Raw genomic sequence first — 18,914 nt, forward strand, 5'->3', positions numbered from 1 at the left:
CTGAACTCACCATAACAACTGTAGCTTAGGGAGAGGTGGCAGTAGACAGCTTTCAGTGATAGGATTGTGATCGGCAATCAGAGATGTCAACTTCTTAAAGTGGACTAGAGCATCCAAGTTTCTGAAATGAAAACAGATTCAAATTAGTAGGTGGGTATAAAATATGGGGATGGTGGGTATTGCAGCCCCTTTAAAAAAATTATGTAGTCAATTTGGTAAGCTATTTATTTACTAATATTTCTTATTAGATTATGATAAATAGTTACTTACTGATAATTTTTGTGTTAATACCACAACTTTTCATAATGCTAATAACACTATTTTAAGTTTACCTTGGGTGTTGCCAAGAATTTCATTGGTAACAGTGTCATAGGCCAAGATGAGTTTCATTTGTATATGTCTTTTTGGATAAGATACCCAAAATTTATAATTAAACTATAGTGAGAAATAGGTCTTACGTGATTTTGTTATGGCTAATATCCAGGTACATAATATGGTCTGAAAACCTCTCCACAATGGTTCTTGGTAATTCATACAACCTTTCATAAGCAAGTGTCAGTTTAGTTGTTTCATCTTCATTCTCTTCTGTTGACCTGGAAAATATTAGAAGCATACATTGTAGGTTTTAGGTTCTTTGTATGTTTTTAGTTATTTGTGTTTTCTGTATGTTTGATAGTTTGGGAGAGGCCTTTGTTTAGGTTTCCTGTTTATTGCTCTTTATGATGATTATAGGCTGATGATAGTGTACATCGCATCACATCCGGGTGAGCCATTGGTACAACAGAAGTACAAAGTTTATACAAGTACTTGTAGGGTCAAATGGCCCAAGATGACACACAAAGCTCACCCTAAATAAGGAAAAAGTGGAAGAAGAATAAGTAAACTTACCCAGATAAATCTGGAGGGATTGGCGTAGCCATTTCTGTGAAGGAGTCTGCCATCACATTATTAGACACATCAACAGCTATAATTCCAGCAGACTCGCATGGATGATGATTGTCTGTTGAGGTACTTGGATAGCTGAAATAATGACACGAGTTATTCTGGCTTTACTGAACTTTAAAGTAATTTTACTTTACGAAAGCAAAGAAAACGAAAACTGAAGATATGACAACAAGCAAGACAAACAAACAAAACATGAAAACAAATTTTCATTCGATCATTTTGACACTATTAAACTACAACTAAACTAATATTAATCTGTTTCGGTTTTTGACAGAATGACCTAGGCCGATATTATTCTGAGCCTTAGAGTATATTTCTGAGCCTTGGTAATAGTATATGTCAAAAAAGTTATCATATAAAATCTATCTTTCTATTGCGGTTGGGCGTGTTTTGAAACTATACAAGGCCAGAACGCACCCATAGGGTACTAGCACTGTATAGTTTCAAGTGAAAAAAAATATATTTTACTTGAAAATATTCACGATTTGTGCGTACTAATCGCGTATACTTTCAAGTCGGGATTTACTGAATCGTTCTTGAAAATATACATTGCTATTACGCACATTGCGTGGTTGGCGTACTTGTCGCATATAATTTATACCTACATGCTGATTCTAATTTACTTAACTATTTCGGTAAATGTACATGACTACAATTTACTTGTTCTGCCTGTCATACCTATAGAATGTTAATAAATAAAGATGAACAAGCTCTAATTTGATTGATAAAATGATATTTATAGCAACTCATACTTGCAAGTAAGAATACTAATATCTCATTATTTATATGAATTAAGAGTAAACCTACCACACTCACTATCAATGAAAAAGTTCCAGCGTATCAAAATGTTATTATAACCAACTAAAAACGAAATTTTTTATTAAATTCAAAATTAAATGTTTTAAAAAATTGGGGCCATTTGGTGCTGACTTTTTGCTACTTACTTATTCATTGCTTACTTACTTACTTATTCCCAATCTCCGCTGGGGAGCAAAGGGCCGAAGTGAAGCGCCGCCATTCTTTACGGTCTTGGGCCAGCTCAGAGACATCCGCCCAAGACATCCCCGCCTGGCCCATTTCCTTTTTCACAGAGCGCTGCCATATCTCTCGCGGTCTGCCGAGTCTTCGTTTACCGCCCTCGGGGTGCCATGTCAGCGCTTCCTTTGGGACGTCTTCAGTACGCCTTAGAACGTGTCCTATCCATCTCCATTTGCGTTCTTTTACGGTTTCTGCTACAGGTTTTTGATGTGTTCTGCGCCAAAGTTCCTCGTTGGAGACAAAGTCAAACCAACGGATCCCTAGGATATTGCGTAAGCATCTGTTTACGAAAACCTGTAACTTGTTCGTGGTTTGGACCGTTTTCTTCCAAGTTTCGCAACCGTAGAGGAGAACGGTCTTTACGCACGCGTTGAACAGGCGGATCTTGGTTTGGAGACGGAATGCGGAAGACCTCCACACTGGGCTTAACATGGCAAAAGCTCCACGGGCTTTGTTGATGCGGTTGCCGATATCCTCGTCAGTTCCACCATTTGGTGTGATTTTGCTTCCCAGGTAGGTGAAGGTGTCAACATCTTCAATTGATTGGCCGTTGATTTTAAATGGAGTACGGTCCGCAGTCATTACTCGCATTGACTTTGTCTTTTCTCTGTTGACATGCATGCCCACTCGGTTACCCAAATGGATGAGGTCATTGAGTTTCCTTTGCATATCAGCGCTATTTTCGGAGAAAAGACAAAGATCGTCCGCAAAAGCGAGATACTCCAGAGATGTTCCATCGGACCAATCCAAACCTCCTTTGCCATTCTGCTCCATCATATCCAAAATTACTTCGGTAATCATGATGAAGAGTAGTGGGGATAACATGCAGCCCTGCTTGACGCCAATATTGGGGCTTATTGGTTCGCTCAGCTTCCCTTCGTGGATTACTTGGCAAGTGTAGCCATTGTAGGCTTCCTTAATAAGGTTTCGCATTTTATTCGGAACGTGAAAATATTTCAGCGTATCCCATATTGCTGACTGGTGTACCCTATCAAAGGCCTTCTCAAAATCCACAAATGTCAGGAAAAGGGCCTTTTGCCACTCTGTTGATGCTTCCAGAATTGGCCATGCTAACTTTCTGAACAAGAATGAAATACTTAAAACCGTTTCGAGGAATATGCTTCCAGTTCAATTTCTGGTCATCAGATTTTAAATTAGGTCTCTATTTTGTTAATTATTCAATAAAAACGAATAACCTTCATTTGTCCTTTCTATGACGTCACATTAGGATCATAGAGTATAATATATTAGGATGCATTTGCCTACAAAACAAAAGTAAACGTCAAACGTCAATAAACGCAAACCTCATGTACTCTGTGAACCTCACAGCCCGTGTCACCCGTGTGCACAGAGTAGGTGCCCGTGTGTTTATTTCTCTTTATTGATTTTATTTATTTATTTTCTACCTTGTTTTGAATCTCTACTACGAATAAATAATAAACCAGTGGATACTACGATGACAACAAGAACAGAGATAGTATTTCTACAGTGAGTATTATTGCTTCACAGAGTATTATTTTGTAGGTTAAGAGTTAGATGACAGATGACAATGACATTCTACCTCACTGACGTTAAGTGACACTTGCTTTTTTTGTGGCGCAGGCAAAGATATTTATTTTAGTATCCGTTCTGTGACGTCATACATCCATTCAGCCGGCCAAATTTTAAAATTATATTAAAAATAGTTGTAATGAATAAAAATCAAAAATAACGAAATTAGTTTCTTAAAATGGTCTATATTTTCAAAATAAATTATAAAAAATACATATCATAAATTGGTAGCATGGCCAATTATGCGGAGTGTGTTGATTTGGTCCGTGCAATTTCTTCCCCTGCGGAATCCTGCCTGTTCACTCCTAAGATGTTCATCTACCCGGTTTTGGATTCTGTAGAGGATGATGGCATTCAGTATCTTGGACACTATAGGCAGTAATGTGATCCCTCACCAGTTTCTGCAGTCACTTAGGTCACCCTTCTTTGGGAGTTTAACAATTGCCCCCTTCTTCCACTCCTCGGGTATCTTCTCTGTCTCCCAAATCTTTTCGAGGACTGGTTTCAGGATGCCTACTGTTGCAAGCGGATCGGCTTTGAGCATTTCCGCTGAAATATTATCGAGTCCTGGTGCCTTGTGACTCTTGAGCTTCTTGACCGCAGCTAATATTTCAGCTATGGAAGGTGGACTAGCGTCGAAGTCTATATTTTGAGTGTGCCTCGCGCAGTTCAGCTCGGCTTCCACCCCATCGTGTTGGTCGACTCTGAGTAACTCCTGAAAGTACTCCTTCCATCTTTGCAATACTTCGCCAGGCTCACACAGTAGCTTTCCTGTCTTATCTTTAACAGGGCGAGTGGATTTTCTTGGTTTCCGCGTGATTTCTTTTATAACTTGGTAAAGTGTACGGGTATCTCCCTTGTACGCTGCATCTTCGGCTTTTTTAGCCAAGTCATCTCCCCACTTTCTTTTATCACGTCGTACTCCCCGTTTCACTTTTCTCTCCATGTCCCTGTACTGCGCCGCAGACGTGTTCCGTGCAGCAGAGATTTGGCTTCTTTTCGCGCATACTTATTCATTGCTCGTGAGTGTAGTAGGTATTACCCTATATACCTATTACGGACATATTTTTCATCAAGTTTTGAATGCACCGTAATTGTCTTTTATGAATTGTTTGTTCTACACCCTCTTCTGATATCATTTTTACTATTTACAACAGTTCTACAGTTTAATTTAAATCAATTTACTTTTTAACTGTACGATGTAAACAAAAACACGTTACGAAAACAATGCCAAGTGCGGAATGATGATGATGATGCAATGTTTAGAAAGCAATAGACTTATTACTATTTCGCATGAAAGAAAGAGAGAGCAACCATTCAAAATAACTACCTGGAAACTAATCACGTATAGTTTCAAGTGCTCGCATTGCCGCTTGGCACTTGAAAATATACACGATTAGTACGCAGTGGTAACTGCTGCAGTATATTTTCAAGCCATAATTTTGGCCAACTTACTTGAAAATATACGCGATTAGTGCGTAATGGCGTTGTATACTTTCAAGTAAATCATGGCACCATTTTAATTTGAAAATATACGTGAGCAGTCCCAGCCTCTGCGTTCTGGCCTTGTATAGTTTCAAAACACGCTGCGGTTGGTAAGTGATAAGACCTAACTATGTGTAGGCATAAAAAAATCGAAATGCATCCGCATCGCGCCATCCCTTTATCTTTTTTGAGGTCTGGCTTGTATGTATGTATGTAGGTACCTACCTACGTTGTAAGCGATACGATAATCAGTAGCCATTCTTAATGGTCGAAGTAGCCATTATAAGGTAAGTACTAATTATTAATGGTCGAAGTAGCCATTATAAGGTAAATACTAATTATTAGGTATACTTACCTAATTTATAATAGGTACCTAACTATAATAACTTGAAGCGTGCGTAGTCGAGCCAGCTTCAGTAATCGTACTGATTATGATCATTGAAGTTACGCACTAGGCTAGAAGACCCGTGCATCAGGCACCCAGCAGTGAGGACGTGATAGGTCGAAGATGATGATGATGATGATTAATAACTAGTTATTTGGATAAGACTTACCTAATGCTGTAATCTGTTTCACTTTCCATGATTTAAACTAACTACATAAGTTGAGATCACAATCTATATTTTACTGCATTTTAAAATGATTTCGGTAACTACCAAGTCCCCAAACCCTCAACACGTGTGTTATCTACAAATACATTTTCTTATCTAACGTTATTGAAGTTAGTAAATACCTATAGATATAAATAAACACATAACTAGGTAGGTATATATCCTACACATGTGAAATATAATGGTTTGGATTGACGTAATTTAATAAACATTCCCAGCATTTTCTGATCGTGGTGTTATTAATTTTGGATACGCATTAGAAATAAAGAGAATAGAATCGGTACCTAATAACTGTAGCCCACCTTTATTCTGCGAGCTTCACGACTCATTGACAAACGCTGTATCTTGGTGAAAGATTTAGCTAGATTGCCAGTGCTCATCTGCCCCATCTGCCATGGGTGCACCCAAGCTTTATTATTTTTATGGGTGAACCCTAAACATAGTTCCAAGACTTCCAAGACCCAGAAAATATTCTTCTGAGGACTTGACAGACGAAATCTGTTTACAAATGGTTTACAACGAATGTCAAATTTGACACTGACATTTACTTGACACGTCATAAAAATCAACAACACGAACACATCAAGAAAGTGGCCCAACAAAATTAATTAAAATTGTATTTTCTCCACTATTGTACTGGGTAACCTATTTTGATATCATAGTTTAAAATCAGCACATAAATAAGGCTGTAAAAATGGATGTAAGTATTTACCTACTCTTATTATAAGAATTAAAATAGCTTTTTATTTTATTCACTACATAAACACAACATTTTAATAACCATTAATTTTTACAGGAAAGTAACATACCTATTGACATAAACATAGGCAAGCTTCAAGACTGGCTTGTGAGCCGTAGACATGTTAACAAGGAATGGCAGAAAAGTATAATTGCTGTGAGAGAGAAAATCAACAATGCAATACAAGATATGCCAGCTCATGACGGTATAGCCAGCTTACTCTCTGGGTCTTATATCAACTACTTCCACTGCTTGAAAATCGTAGAGATCCTGAAAGAAACAGAGGCAGACTCTAAGAACTTGTTTGGGAGGTACGGTTCGCAAAGGATGAAAGACTGGCAGGACATATTGAGAACTTATGAAAAGGAAAACTTGTATTTGGCTGAGGCAGCTCAGATGCTGGTTAGAAACATTAATTATGAAATACCTGGACTGAAGAAGCAAATCACTAAGGAAGAACAGTTACAAGTTGTAAGTACCTAATAATTCTAATGAATCTTAAGCACCCTTTATTTTCATTAGAATAACAATATCTACAAAACGAGACTGTAAAGGATGTTACAATAAACTATTTAAACATTTTAAAATACTACCTATACATTGTAAAGTTACTTATAGCATTGCGATTAATCACTTTAAAGCGGAAGAATTCATATTTCAAAACCCAAGTAAAACAAATAAAAGAAGAATAGGTAAAAACTTTATTGAATGCTTTAAACCAACTAATTACTATGGTGAAAGATTATTCAAATACTTAGTGCCGAAATTTTATAACAAGTTGCCAGCGGAGTTTTTCAGATCTACATCCAAAAACATGTTTAAGAATCGTGTGAAAGATTTTTTACTGAACAATTTAGAAACTGTGTAGTTTAATAATAATATGTAATGTACTGTATACTAAAACACCTTTTGTAAATCGTGCATTTGTAATTGCCTACATAAGTTGCTATAATATGCATGTACTTATTATAACTTAAGTAGGTACTTGTTTGAGTCGTTCGTCAAGTCGCGCGCCTTAGACTCGCGCGCCACGCGAGTTGGCATCTTCTGTTTTTTTATATCGTCAACTCGCGTGCCCATGTAAAGTACGGTCAGATGCAAACGAATTGAAACTAAAAAATATAGTTAAATATTGTCTCCCTGGCTGATTAGCATAAGAAGGTACCAACTAGACAATCGCCATTAAAGTAGATGCTTTGATTTCGGGATAAAGATACAATAAAGCCTATGTTGGAAGTGCAGAATGAGGCAAAAGGGGATGTGACCTATGACGCATGATACCCAAGTTTGCTATCTCTCTCATCCCGTGCGCAAATTTTACCTGTCATAGCTATGTCCTTCAAGTTTTTGTTGCAAAAACCGGTTTAAATGTACAGTGCATTACTTACAGTCTACAGTACAGCGCAAAAATATTAAAATGTGGCAATTTTTACTGATTTTGATGTATTGTGGGGGTAAACATATAATAAATTAACTTTACTATATTACCAAGTCTACTTTGCCGTAATATAAACACAGTGTTACGTTTTCGTTGTGTTACCGTTATATTAAATATCGAATAAGCACTAAAATTTAAAACAAATTTCGTTTATTTCATTGGTCAAAGAGACAGACCTAACTGTAACAATTACTTCCAGGAAGTTCATCGCAAGCAGGTCCATCTAGTAATAAAACTGCACATGAAATCATAACATCCCAGCGAGGAGAGTCGGTACTGCTTCGTGCAGGTTATAAATATAACAAAGACCGAACAAATAAAAATGGTTCCTGTGTTTGGAAGTGTTCGAAGAGAACAGTTTGCCAAGCGAGATTAATTACTGATTTTATTTTAAAGTTAAGTCCTATAAAATACCCTATACATTTTAAGTAGTTACCTTAAGCATAATAAATCATAAATTTTGTGGCTGACTCTACATATTTTCACAGTCGAGCGAGTTGACGACAAAAAAAGTAGGTAAATACGGGAGGGACAACTCGCGCGTTACGCGCGACTCTAATGCGCGCGACTTGACGAATGACTCACTTGTTTAGTGTAACATAAATGGGAGTATTACCAGCCGATAAACAGCTCAGCTGTTTGGCTGATATTGTAAATATTAGTTTTTAAGGATTATTTTGCTTAAATAAATAAATACAAAATACAAATACTTATTACTTTCAGTACCAAAGTTTTGTACCTTAATATTTTTTTAGTAGTTTCCAATGAAAAGTATAACCAGAATCCTCTTTCTCTCAACTTCAGGACTGTGACAAGAAAGTAGCAGAGTATGTGAAGGGCGAAGCATCCAGCAAGGCAGAGTTTGTAGCGTTGTGCAAGCAGCTCGGGATCAAGGGAGACAAGATCAAGAGAGAGCTGGTTGAGAGGATACAGGAGCTCCCCGAGATCTATGACAAGGTGGATATTATTATTATTTGCCCAATTTTTATATTATTTTTATAAACAGTCTGTACCTTGACCACATTTTTTTTTACATTTCACCACCACTAGCAATATAGAAATTACTAGGTTTCATATTGTAATAGGCTTTAATTTTTTTTACTCAATAGCTGTACTTTGCCCTACCTAGAAATGTTGGGTTATACTTTTTCAAGGTTTGAGTGGTTTGACTATATAACTTTCCACCCTGTGTATATGTGTGAAAAGGTATATGTATATAGTAAATAGTATCACTTTAGTGTTATTATTTTATTTTACTAATGGTGACATTCTCATTTCAGATTGGAAAATCACTAAAGCCACTATTACCGGCCATAGAACTGTACTCTGCATTCACCAAGTACATGCTAGGGGAGAGGGCCACAGAGGTGTTGCCGTTACTTCAGTTTGTGGTGGAGCGCGGCAACACCACAGTTTACGAATGGAGGTACGGCGAGCCTCCCCTGAAGATTGAGCCCGATCCTGTGAATATCGAGTTTGATGATGAGGAGCAGCAAGGCAGTGGTGATCAGGTAAATACATAATAAGCCTTTTTGGAAGCATGTTAACAAGAATTATGATTTATTAAGAAATTAAAAATGTTACTCAACAAGAATTATGTTCCCATAATCTCAGTAATTAAATTTCTTAGTTCACTTCTTTGTTTGTATACTTACTTTGAATCTCGAAAGATGACCATGAATGAAAATGAATAGCATATATGAATCAATAGATTTATTTATGTGAGAATTGCCTGTAAGAAATGAGCCAAGATAACAAACTGGAAACCATTCAAGTTACATGATTCATTTAACTTCAAATTTAACTCAATAATCATGTAATTTTAATCCTTAGATAGACTTTGGTGACCCCGGCGAGATAGACTTCGGCTCGCTGTCGACGGACGCGATCGACTTCGGCGACGGCGACCACGCCGGCGGCGAGATCGACTGGGGCGGCGTCGACGCAGACGTCAATGTCGACCCAGTTGTGAGTTCACACATAAAGTACAGTCAGCTGCATAAGTAGCTGTACACTTTTGTACCTTGTCAAACTCACAAACTGCATATTCAAATATTGTCAGTTTGTTATGTAGCTAGTTTGACAAGGAACAAAAGTGTATAGTACTTATGCAGCTGACCGTACATACCGTATAATTGTTGTGTAATGTTTTTTCTCTTTTCTCTAGTTTTACTAGCCTTTTTTTCTCTTTTCTCTAGTTTTACTAGCCTGTTGAAAAGATTCCTTTCAACAGCCTAGTTCACATGCTTGTTTCAGTCGTAAGTGTCCTTGTAAAAAAGCAAGTCGTGCGACCAAATATCACAAATACTTACGACCGACAATCACGTGAACTCGCAATGATTTCGCGATCGTGGAGTCGCGTTCTAGGGCACTGACACTTTGACATACAGCAACACGTATTGTGTCTCTATATTCCTCATTTTAGGTAATAAATCATCTTCCCTAACCCCCAGGACCTATCAGCGGACCTAGGCGCGATATCCCTGTCCGAATCCGGCATTGTAGTTGAATCAGATGGCGTGAGCGGCGGCGCGGCGCGCGGGGCCGACGCGCTCAGCGTGCTAGACGCACCGAGTACACGCGCACAGTTCCTGCAGCAACTGTTGGAGGTACGTGATGCTTGATGTAGACGATAGATGGCTCTTACTGTGTTTATTGCGGTTGTGGAGATATGAGAGCCATTATCCACCGAAAAATTACATAAATCATGAATACTCCTTAGGGTGAATTCGTCCAAACATCACGTTACACGAGAATAACTATACCGGGATTAAAATTATACGCGAGTAAATATCTAGGATAAGTACATTTGCATTCTACCAAGTTATACCATGATTAAATTGAATGAACGAGGAACGAAACTGTAATGCAACTAAAATAAAAATAGCTGCGTTTCAAAGCATGCAATAGAAATGACATGCCAACTTAGTTTGAATGGATTATAAAAGTATGAAATTGTTTATGTTTTAAAATTTTATTCGCTGTTGTTATTCTGAGACTTTGCCTTTTAACGTACTTTTGTTTATGTTTTGACAGATGTGTTTATATGTCATTATGACGGTTTTCTAATCAGCTGATGTGCTGCCGCCATTACAAAATTACTCTCGGATAAGCTCGTTACACGGTCAATTTTGGCGGTATAACATTTTATTCTTGGGATAAGCTAGTTATCTTGTTTTCAGGTTTGGTAGAATGCAAAATCTGCTTACTCGCGAGTAACTGGTAGTTTACTCGTGAGTAAATAGTTACTCGACGTTGGCCGAATCCGCCCTTAATCGTATACTGCTGCAGACCGTATAGAAAGCTAGGCGCCATCAAGCGCATCTTTATTTATTTATTTATAGATAACCAACAGCGTTACAAGTAGATTATACATAAGTACAGTGTGTAAGGTAAGGCCAATAATAATATCCTGCACTCCGGGGACCTAAAATCGCCTTCGCATCGCTCAACTATCACACCCAATTTCAACACCCACCTTACCCCCCCAGCTGGAATCATTCCTCAAGATGCGTCTCTACGAGTCCACCCAGTCTGCTTCCAGCCAGTCGTTCTCGCTCATCCAGCAACTCCCCACGGAGTCTGCGGCGGCCCTGACGGCCATGTTGGACGCCGTGCAGGTCGCCACGGCTCAGTACACGCAGCCGATCAATGTGCATCTGCATCATGTGAAGCACTCGCCCAGGTGAGCTGGGGGTTTTTGATTTTGAAGGGTTTCTATCTCCATACTGATTAAGAGCTTGACCAAACTATCGGCCGCCTAAAAGTCTGCAGTCTGCGGGCTCTCTTATAGTTCGGTGTAAGGAGTAAAGGATAGTGTGAGGTCTGTTTTACGTTATATGGTTAATCTAAGGTCATTCCCGAAGCCTGGTAAGAAATTAGGGAAGACTCGAAGTAATAAAATTAGATTAAAGCCCGGTTAATATTTGACAAATTTGCTTTCTGGGAAATAAGATTTATACAGGTAGTCAAAAAGAGAATCAATTAATTTTGATAAATAATGTAGGTACTACCCAAATTAATCATTTTTTTCGTGAATTTTGAAACTTTTGTTACGTTGTACTCTCTGAGTGACCCTCTTTCGGCTTACTATCCTTTTTGACACACTGTATAACCCACTTCATAATCTTCCTTCTAGATACGTGGACGTGCTAGCAGCTCAGCTCAAGCAGAAGCTAACTCTCTGTGAGAAGATGGCCACTCTGGCCGACAGAAGCAAACAGAAGAAGGCGGCGGCGGCGGCGGAGGAGGCGGCCCTCAGGCCACTGCTCACCAGACTCGTAGACAACACCAAAGTGTTGCAAGCTGAGGTATGTACGGAATGATAATAATAATATGTGGGGACATATCACACACGGAATAAACGGAATAGTTTCCACAAAGGTTGAATAACTTCGATTATTTATTCGTGAAAAGTGTGATTATGGATTTTCAGTGTAATAAGTAGGAAACCGAAAATATTGGTGTACAAAAAAGGAGGCCTACACTGAACAGTGGGCGATAAAAGGCTGATGATGATGAAGTAGGAAACCGACCAATGCTCACGCGGCTCGTAGATAACACTAAGGGTCTAGTCTAGACAGACGGACTGCATTTCAATTGCAATCCAACTGCAAATTGCAGTTCAGGTGCAGTCGCATTTTTTACACATAAACATATCCAAAATTTCCAGAACCCTTTTTCTTCTATCCATACCTCAGATTGCAGTACTTTAGGGTCTAGACAGACGGACCGCATTTCAACTGCAATCCAACTGCAAATTGCAGTTCAGGTGCAGTTTGGATGCAGTTCACACAAGGGTCTAGACTGTATTCAAGCAGTTGACACGACTGCAATAGAACTGCAAACCAAACGCGAAGTCCGATTGCAGTTCAATTGCAGTCGGCGTGCAGTCGTGTGAACTGTTTGGTTTGCAGTCCTATTGCAGTCGTGTGAACTGCATCCAAACTGCACCTGAACTGCAATTTGCAGTTGGATTGCAGTTGAAATGCGGTCCGTCTGTCTAGACCCTAAAGTACTGCAATCTGAGGTATGGATAGAAGAAACAGGGTTCTGAAAATTTTGGATATGTTTATGTGTAAAAAATGCGATTGTGGATTTTTATTGAAGCATTGTGAAGACACAGTGTCAATTTAAAACAAGTCTTTCACTCACTTGAGTCACATAGTTATTTTTATAAATTATGTATAATAATGTATAAATATTTTGTTCCAGATTGAAAAGGACATCTCAAAGAAGTACAAAGGTCGCCCGGTGAATGTCATTGGCGGCGTCAAATTCCTATAAAACATGAACACACAATAATACACGGTGTGTATGAAGATAAACTCGTTTTATTATATTTTATTATTGTTGACACTGCCATGTTCAGTTTATTGTAAATACATTTTATTTTGACACAATTTTACCACTAACGCTTTTAATTTAAACAACTTACAATTTAAGAAATAACAGTAAAAGTACCTACTTATACATACATAAAGTCTTCGGTGAGCTTCTTTCAACTGCATACTTATTATTAGTTTGCTTTGAATTAAGCTTTAACTGGGACCCGTTGTAGTTGTAGTTAACTCGGTAGTAGTTGTAGTTAACTCGGTACTAGTTGTAGTTACCTCGGTACTAGTTGTAGTTAACTCGGTACTAGTTGTAGTTAACTCGGTAGTAGTTGTAGTAGTAGCATCTGTAGTACTCTCAGAACCACCACTACTAGCAGTACTTCCTGAAACTTCAACTATTTTGCTCAAATCACTTTCAGTCTTAATAGAAATAGCCGGACTGTTTGCATCGTATTTAACCGATATCTCACAGTTCTTCACCATGACAAACCCGTAATTCAAGCGATCCGCGCGTCTCTTTGCGAGATACAAAAGGGATCTATTCTTCGAATTATAAGGATGAGTACATGACCTGACGCATTCGTTTGCCGGTTTCGTTGATCCTTCGCTAGTTGCGAGTGTTGTGACTGGGTCAGGAGTAACTGTAGGCTCATCTGAAGAAATTTCTGGAGCTTTAGGAGAAACCGATGATGGTGATGGTGAGGCCTCTTCCGAAGACGATTTTGATTTGTCAGGATTCGTGGTTGGTTTTTCAGCGAGACATATCAGGAGATTAACGAGCAGTTGGAATATTAATGAGCGCATCTGAAAATACTGACCTGATTTATAACTATTAAAATATGTAGTAATAGGTATTTATGTATAAGTACTATCTTGTGATTTAAATGTTAACTCAAAGTAATATCGGACTCAGAACTTAGAAGTAAGTAAAAAGTACCAAACAATGATATTGTGGTATAATAAGGTACCAACACACCATGAAAAGTAATTAATTTAGTAGTTACGTAGTTTACTTCGTAACACGGGTCTCTCCCAAGAAACGCCACAACGTATTGGCTTTCCAGCCAGCTAATACTCTAAAACTCAGTTTATAGCTGGCTGGATTCCGCAGCCTTTCCGTTTTACTATTTGCGCATAATTAGTTGTTGCTATCGATATTTGAATAGAACACGGTACAATCGATAGAATTTCTCTTCAATAATAGGTACATATCGACAATATCCATAGTATTGGTACTAGTTATAATACCTATAGTGTTCTAGTAGGATATATAGTTATCGATACTATCGCAAATATCATATATTGTATACCTACATATCGATGGGTACTTAGTTACTTACATGTTTCTGGGGTCTACAAAGAAACTGAAAAACCCTAGATTTTTCAGAAACACTTCGTACCTATATCTCCTTCCTAACCTAAGCTAGAATCATTCACCACAAGCCTAGATTGCATTCCATAAAGCTTAAATTTGTGCCATCAAAATCGACATCACTGTCTAGTTAGGTACTTAGGTAGGTACTAAGTAGTCTAATAAAAAAATAGTCGTATAGGAAAAGTTTATTATATGGTATAGTTGTTAAATTAAAATTTTATAAATTTGGACATCTAACTTCTATTCTAGAGAACTATCCACAAACATAGTAAGGATTAACCGTAAATATACGGATACGGATAGTAATACGGATACGGATAGTAATAATACGGATAGTAGTAGTACGGATAGTAGGCTGGGCAGCCTTTGGCCTTCTTGAAGCAGATTTCATCGTCGTCTCTTTTGGTCCTGTTATTCGAATGCTCTTCATTCTTAGGCAACGGAAGCTTTTCTGTTTGATTTTCTCCTGTCTCACTAGGCGTTGGCAGATGATGGCCACTGGACCCATCAGGCGCATTTGAGTGTTTATCGCCTGACCCATTAGGCGCCTTTGAGTGTTTATCTCCTGACCCATTGGGCGCCTTTGAGTGTTTATCTCCTGACCCATTAGGCACCGGAGTGTATTTGTCTCCTGACCCATTAGGCACGGGAGGATGTTTGTCACCTAGCCCATTAGGCACCGGAGGGTGTTTGTCACCTGGCCCATTAGGCTCTGTAGGATGTTTGTCACCTAGCTCATTTGGCACCGGAGGATGTTTGTCACCTAGCCCATTAGGCGCTGGAGGGTGTTTGTCACCTGGCCCATTAGGCTCCGGAGGATGTTTGTCACCTGGCTCATTTGGCACCGGAGGGTGTTTGTCACCTGGCCCATTAGGCACCGGAGGGTGTTTGTCACCTGGCCCATTAGGCTCTGTAGGGTGCTTGTTTCCCGCTCCACTAGGCGCCGGTGGTGGTTCTAGCAGTGGGTCTGCCCCACTAGGCTCTACTGGTTCCGGAACAGTCGCCGCGGTTGATGAACTAGGGTCTTCATTGGCAAGGCACGATACCACTATTGTTAATGCGTAAATTACTAGCACTACTGTCCGTGATGACGACATCTGAAAATTGAAATAGTATTATAGGTCAAACCTGTCAAAGGGTAGAAAATACTTAAAAAAATATATAATTGCATATAGGTACTAACTAATTTTAGCTTTTTTTGATACTTACACCATCTTATTTAATTTATAGTGCCCTTTGATTAGCTTTTGCCATAATTCGGAAATGTAATGAAAATGTAATAGATAAGAATCTTAGGTAATTTCATGGCGACTACGGATTTCACTTATCTTTTAAATTGAAAGTGCATTCATTTTATTTCCAATCACGTTTGCTCAAAAAATAAAGATTACAGAGTTAAGTATATTTTTGTAATTAAAATGCATAAAAATGCTTATTAAAATAAAAACATTTAACTCTACCTACTTAATATGTCTCGGTAACTTTACATTCGGTTTTATATTTGTAAGTCACAAAAAGAGAAGATATTCTTATTTTATTCTTGAATGAGAATTTAAGCAAGCTTGGGAGGAGAATATGAGATCTAATGTGATCTCACTACACTATACTAGGTAGGTAAGTATTCATCTCTGCTCTACATCTACACTTATTACAAACGACCTTTACTCTTAGATGACTTGCATACTTACATAGATCCTACTATTGTATTTACTTTTGTCTCGTTGATCGAAATCTGATTTTTAATTTCATCCGCGTTACGTCTGCGGTATAGGGTGCATAAGGTCGTGGGATTCTGGGAAAACTACTAACTACTGGAGAATCAAGAATCGGGTACTAAAGCTCCGAAACTCCGAATCGGTTGAAGAAGGTTGGGGGGTGACTCTTTAAATCAATTACTTACAGTGCCACAAACTTATCTGTTCCGGTGAGAGCTCACGTAAATGTCTAATAACTATTTCTTCATTCTTTAAGATGTTAAGTTTTCCCGTAATGAGAATTTACCCTTGCGGTTTTAATAAACCCATCTAATCTATATCAATATATAATTTATTAGTAAATAATGAGATATGGACCAATTTAGTTAGGTAACTCTCACCGGAACAGATAAGTTTGTCGCCACGCTTATAATATCGAGATAGAGCCGAGGTTAGCGCTGCAGTTTTATTTTTCCGAAAACGCAAACTACGAATCTATCTCGTTTTATTAAGCGTGCCGATTGCATGAAAATGTTGGTTCGTTCGTTCATTGATTTAGAAAGTGACCCCCTGCACCGCTGTTCACTACAAGCACAAACAAAATATGACCCCTGAGTTCCTCTTCGAGGATCACAGTCCTCATATGCATGCATAGGTATATACTGTATGCATGTTATACCTATTTAGAAAAAGTAAATATTACCTACGTGGGCTGAGCTCAAAGGTTTTATAGTACAGTAGGAAGGTAGAGAAAAGAAAAGCTTCGTAAAAACATTACGAGACCCTAAGGGAACGCAGCTTTTAGACGGGCTGAAAATATGCTATAGATTATGTGTATATTATGTATAAGATATACTTACTTACTTAGGTTTATTTCCTACCGAATATGCAAAGTTCCTAAACTGATTTAAAACTTTATTTGAAAGAACAACAGTAAAATTTTACTTAGCGGCTCGTTTTACAGTTTTTTAACTGTGCTAAACTCCGCTCTTAACTTCGCTGCAATCCAAAATATTTGTTATCAACCTAGTTCATTTTAAACAACCTTTATCATTTAGCTGCTGGTGTAGCCCTATCATCATTATTTATAAGACAGTAACATTTTGATAGAAGTTTGGCGAAATATAAGTAATAGGATGAAATTGGAATCGACAAGTCCGTCCGTCGTAGGTAGCACCATAATAATTAAATATTTGTATGTAGAGTCCTACAAAGTTAACGTTGCTACAGAAACAAGTGCCAACACCTAAAACAGTGTATTAGGGCAACAATTATTCTTTTTAATTTCTGATACCATAGACAAATCGTGTTACGTCTTACTCTTCTTCATTCATTTAAGCTGCTCAGTAGTTGAAGAAAAACGTAATCTCCTATCTTTTACCGTTTACATATAAAAGTGGCAAACACTGTTAGTAGGCGTAAGAGTAATTACTACTAATGGTTGGTACCTATTAGGATGTATAGCGATGAAGGTAATCGTTGGACTATTCAGATGGGTATACCTTACTTGCTCACCAGAATAGGGCAGTTTACCGGTGAAAGTAAAACTGTACTTATGGTAGGTAGTTGTAGTGACTTACTAAATTGAAATTGAGTTTATTATTATTAAGTATACCACTAGTATAGCGTCTAGGGGAAACACTTCTGTGTGAGTTTGTTAATTATAATTAGCCATGTAAGTAATACATTTAAAGTACATTATCGTACATACTAAAAAACCACCCTGTAAGTATAATACATACAAAAATCACATACAGATACTTTCGGGGCAGATCCCACGAGGTTCGGCAAACAGCCTACATCGCATTGTTGCTAGTCAGTTTCAAAACGGTATCTTTTGTCTTTTCAGACAATGAGAGCCCTACTAGATTTGGTTAAGATAAAACTAAATACGATAGCTATGAAGTATTTATTTTTCAAAGTATTTAATGCTTTTTGAATTACCTTTTCTTTTGTCTTTTAACCAGTCGTGCGACAAGTTACAAGTACAAAGGGCCTTAATTTGTATGTTTGTATGTACGTAGATAGTATGTAGGTATACGTAGATACCTCCTAGCATTTAATAATTATGAGAATAGGACATGGGCTCTGAACGGTACAGCAACCAGCAACCGACCAACTTAAACCCGTCTCGTAAATGTGGGTTGTTCTCTAGAAACCCTATAAAATGTTCCTTTCCATCCTGTCTATGCCTCAAAAACTTTTGGATTAATCTCAACAGAAACATTATGGTTAATATTCAGTTTTAGACTTTTTAAGGCTTCCAAAGTACTTACCTAAAAGATTCTGAAACAAAATTTAGCAGGTAGGTAGGTTGGTTGGTAATCTCAGTTTAAGTAAGTTATTATTTGTTCCAATCAAATTAAGGGTTAATGTCAACCGGGGCCATTGCGCCACAATACTTTGACTTTCATATTCATTTGATCATAACAAACAGACTATGCGCCCTATTAAGCTATAACTTGTGATACATATTAGGAAATTTTATCTAGTTTCATATTTTGATGCAATTTTGTAGAATTATAAATATCTTCTACGTGTAAACGACGTTTATACAAAAAATGGGATTTTTAGGCGCAATAACCCCTAGTGGGGCTAATGCCTCTTTCACTAGTTTTGTGTGCTTGGAAGAGGTTTTTACAAGTTTAACTAGATATAATTTATAGAATTACTATTAACGTAGCTAATTATTAGCTTGTAAA

The 18,914-nt window shown here is 37.9% G+C and overlaps 1 protein-coding gene across 1 annotated transcript; it reads left to right on the forward strand.

The window, feature by feature from the left end:
• The first annotated feature begins 6,181 nt into the window (after window positions 1-6,181).
• Window positions 6,182-13,214, forward strand: LOC105394576 (CDK5 regulatory subunit-associated protein 3). Its single transcript, XM_048621920.1, has 9 exons — window positions 6,182-6,330; window positions 6,427-6,840; window positions 8,612-8,764; window positions 9,088-9,318; window positions 9,641-9,775; window positions 10,261-10,416; window positions 11,299-11,492; window positions 11,946-12,117; window positions 13,022-13,214. Exons 1-9 carry the CDS (start codon window positions 6,325-6,327, stop codon window positions 13,091-13,093), a joined length of 1,533 nt encoding a protein of 510 aa, XP_048477877.1. The 5' UTR covers window positions 6,182-6,324; the 3' UTR covers window positions 13,094-13,214.
• The last annotated feature ends 5,700 nt before the right edge of the window (window positions 13,215-18,914 follow it).

This window comes from Plutella xylostella, chromosome 6, assembly GCF_932276165.1.
Source record: "Plutella xylostella chromosome 6, ilPluXylo3.1, whole genome shotgun sequence".
Taxonomy (NCBI): domain Eukaryota; kingdom Metazoa; phylum Arthropoda; class Insecta; order Lepidoptera; family Plutellidae; genus Plutella; species Plutella xylostella.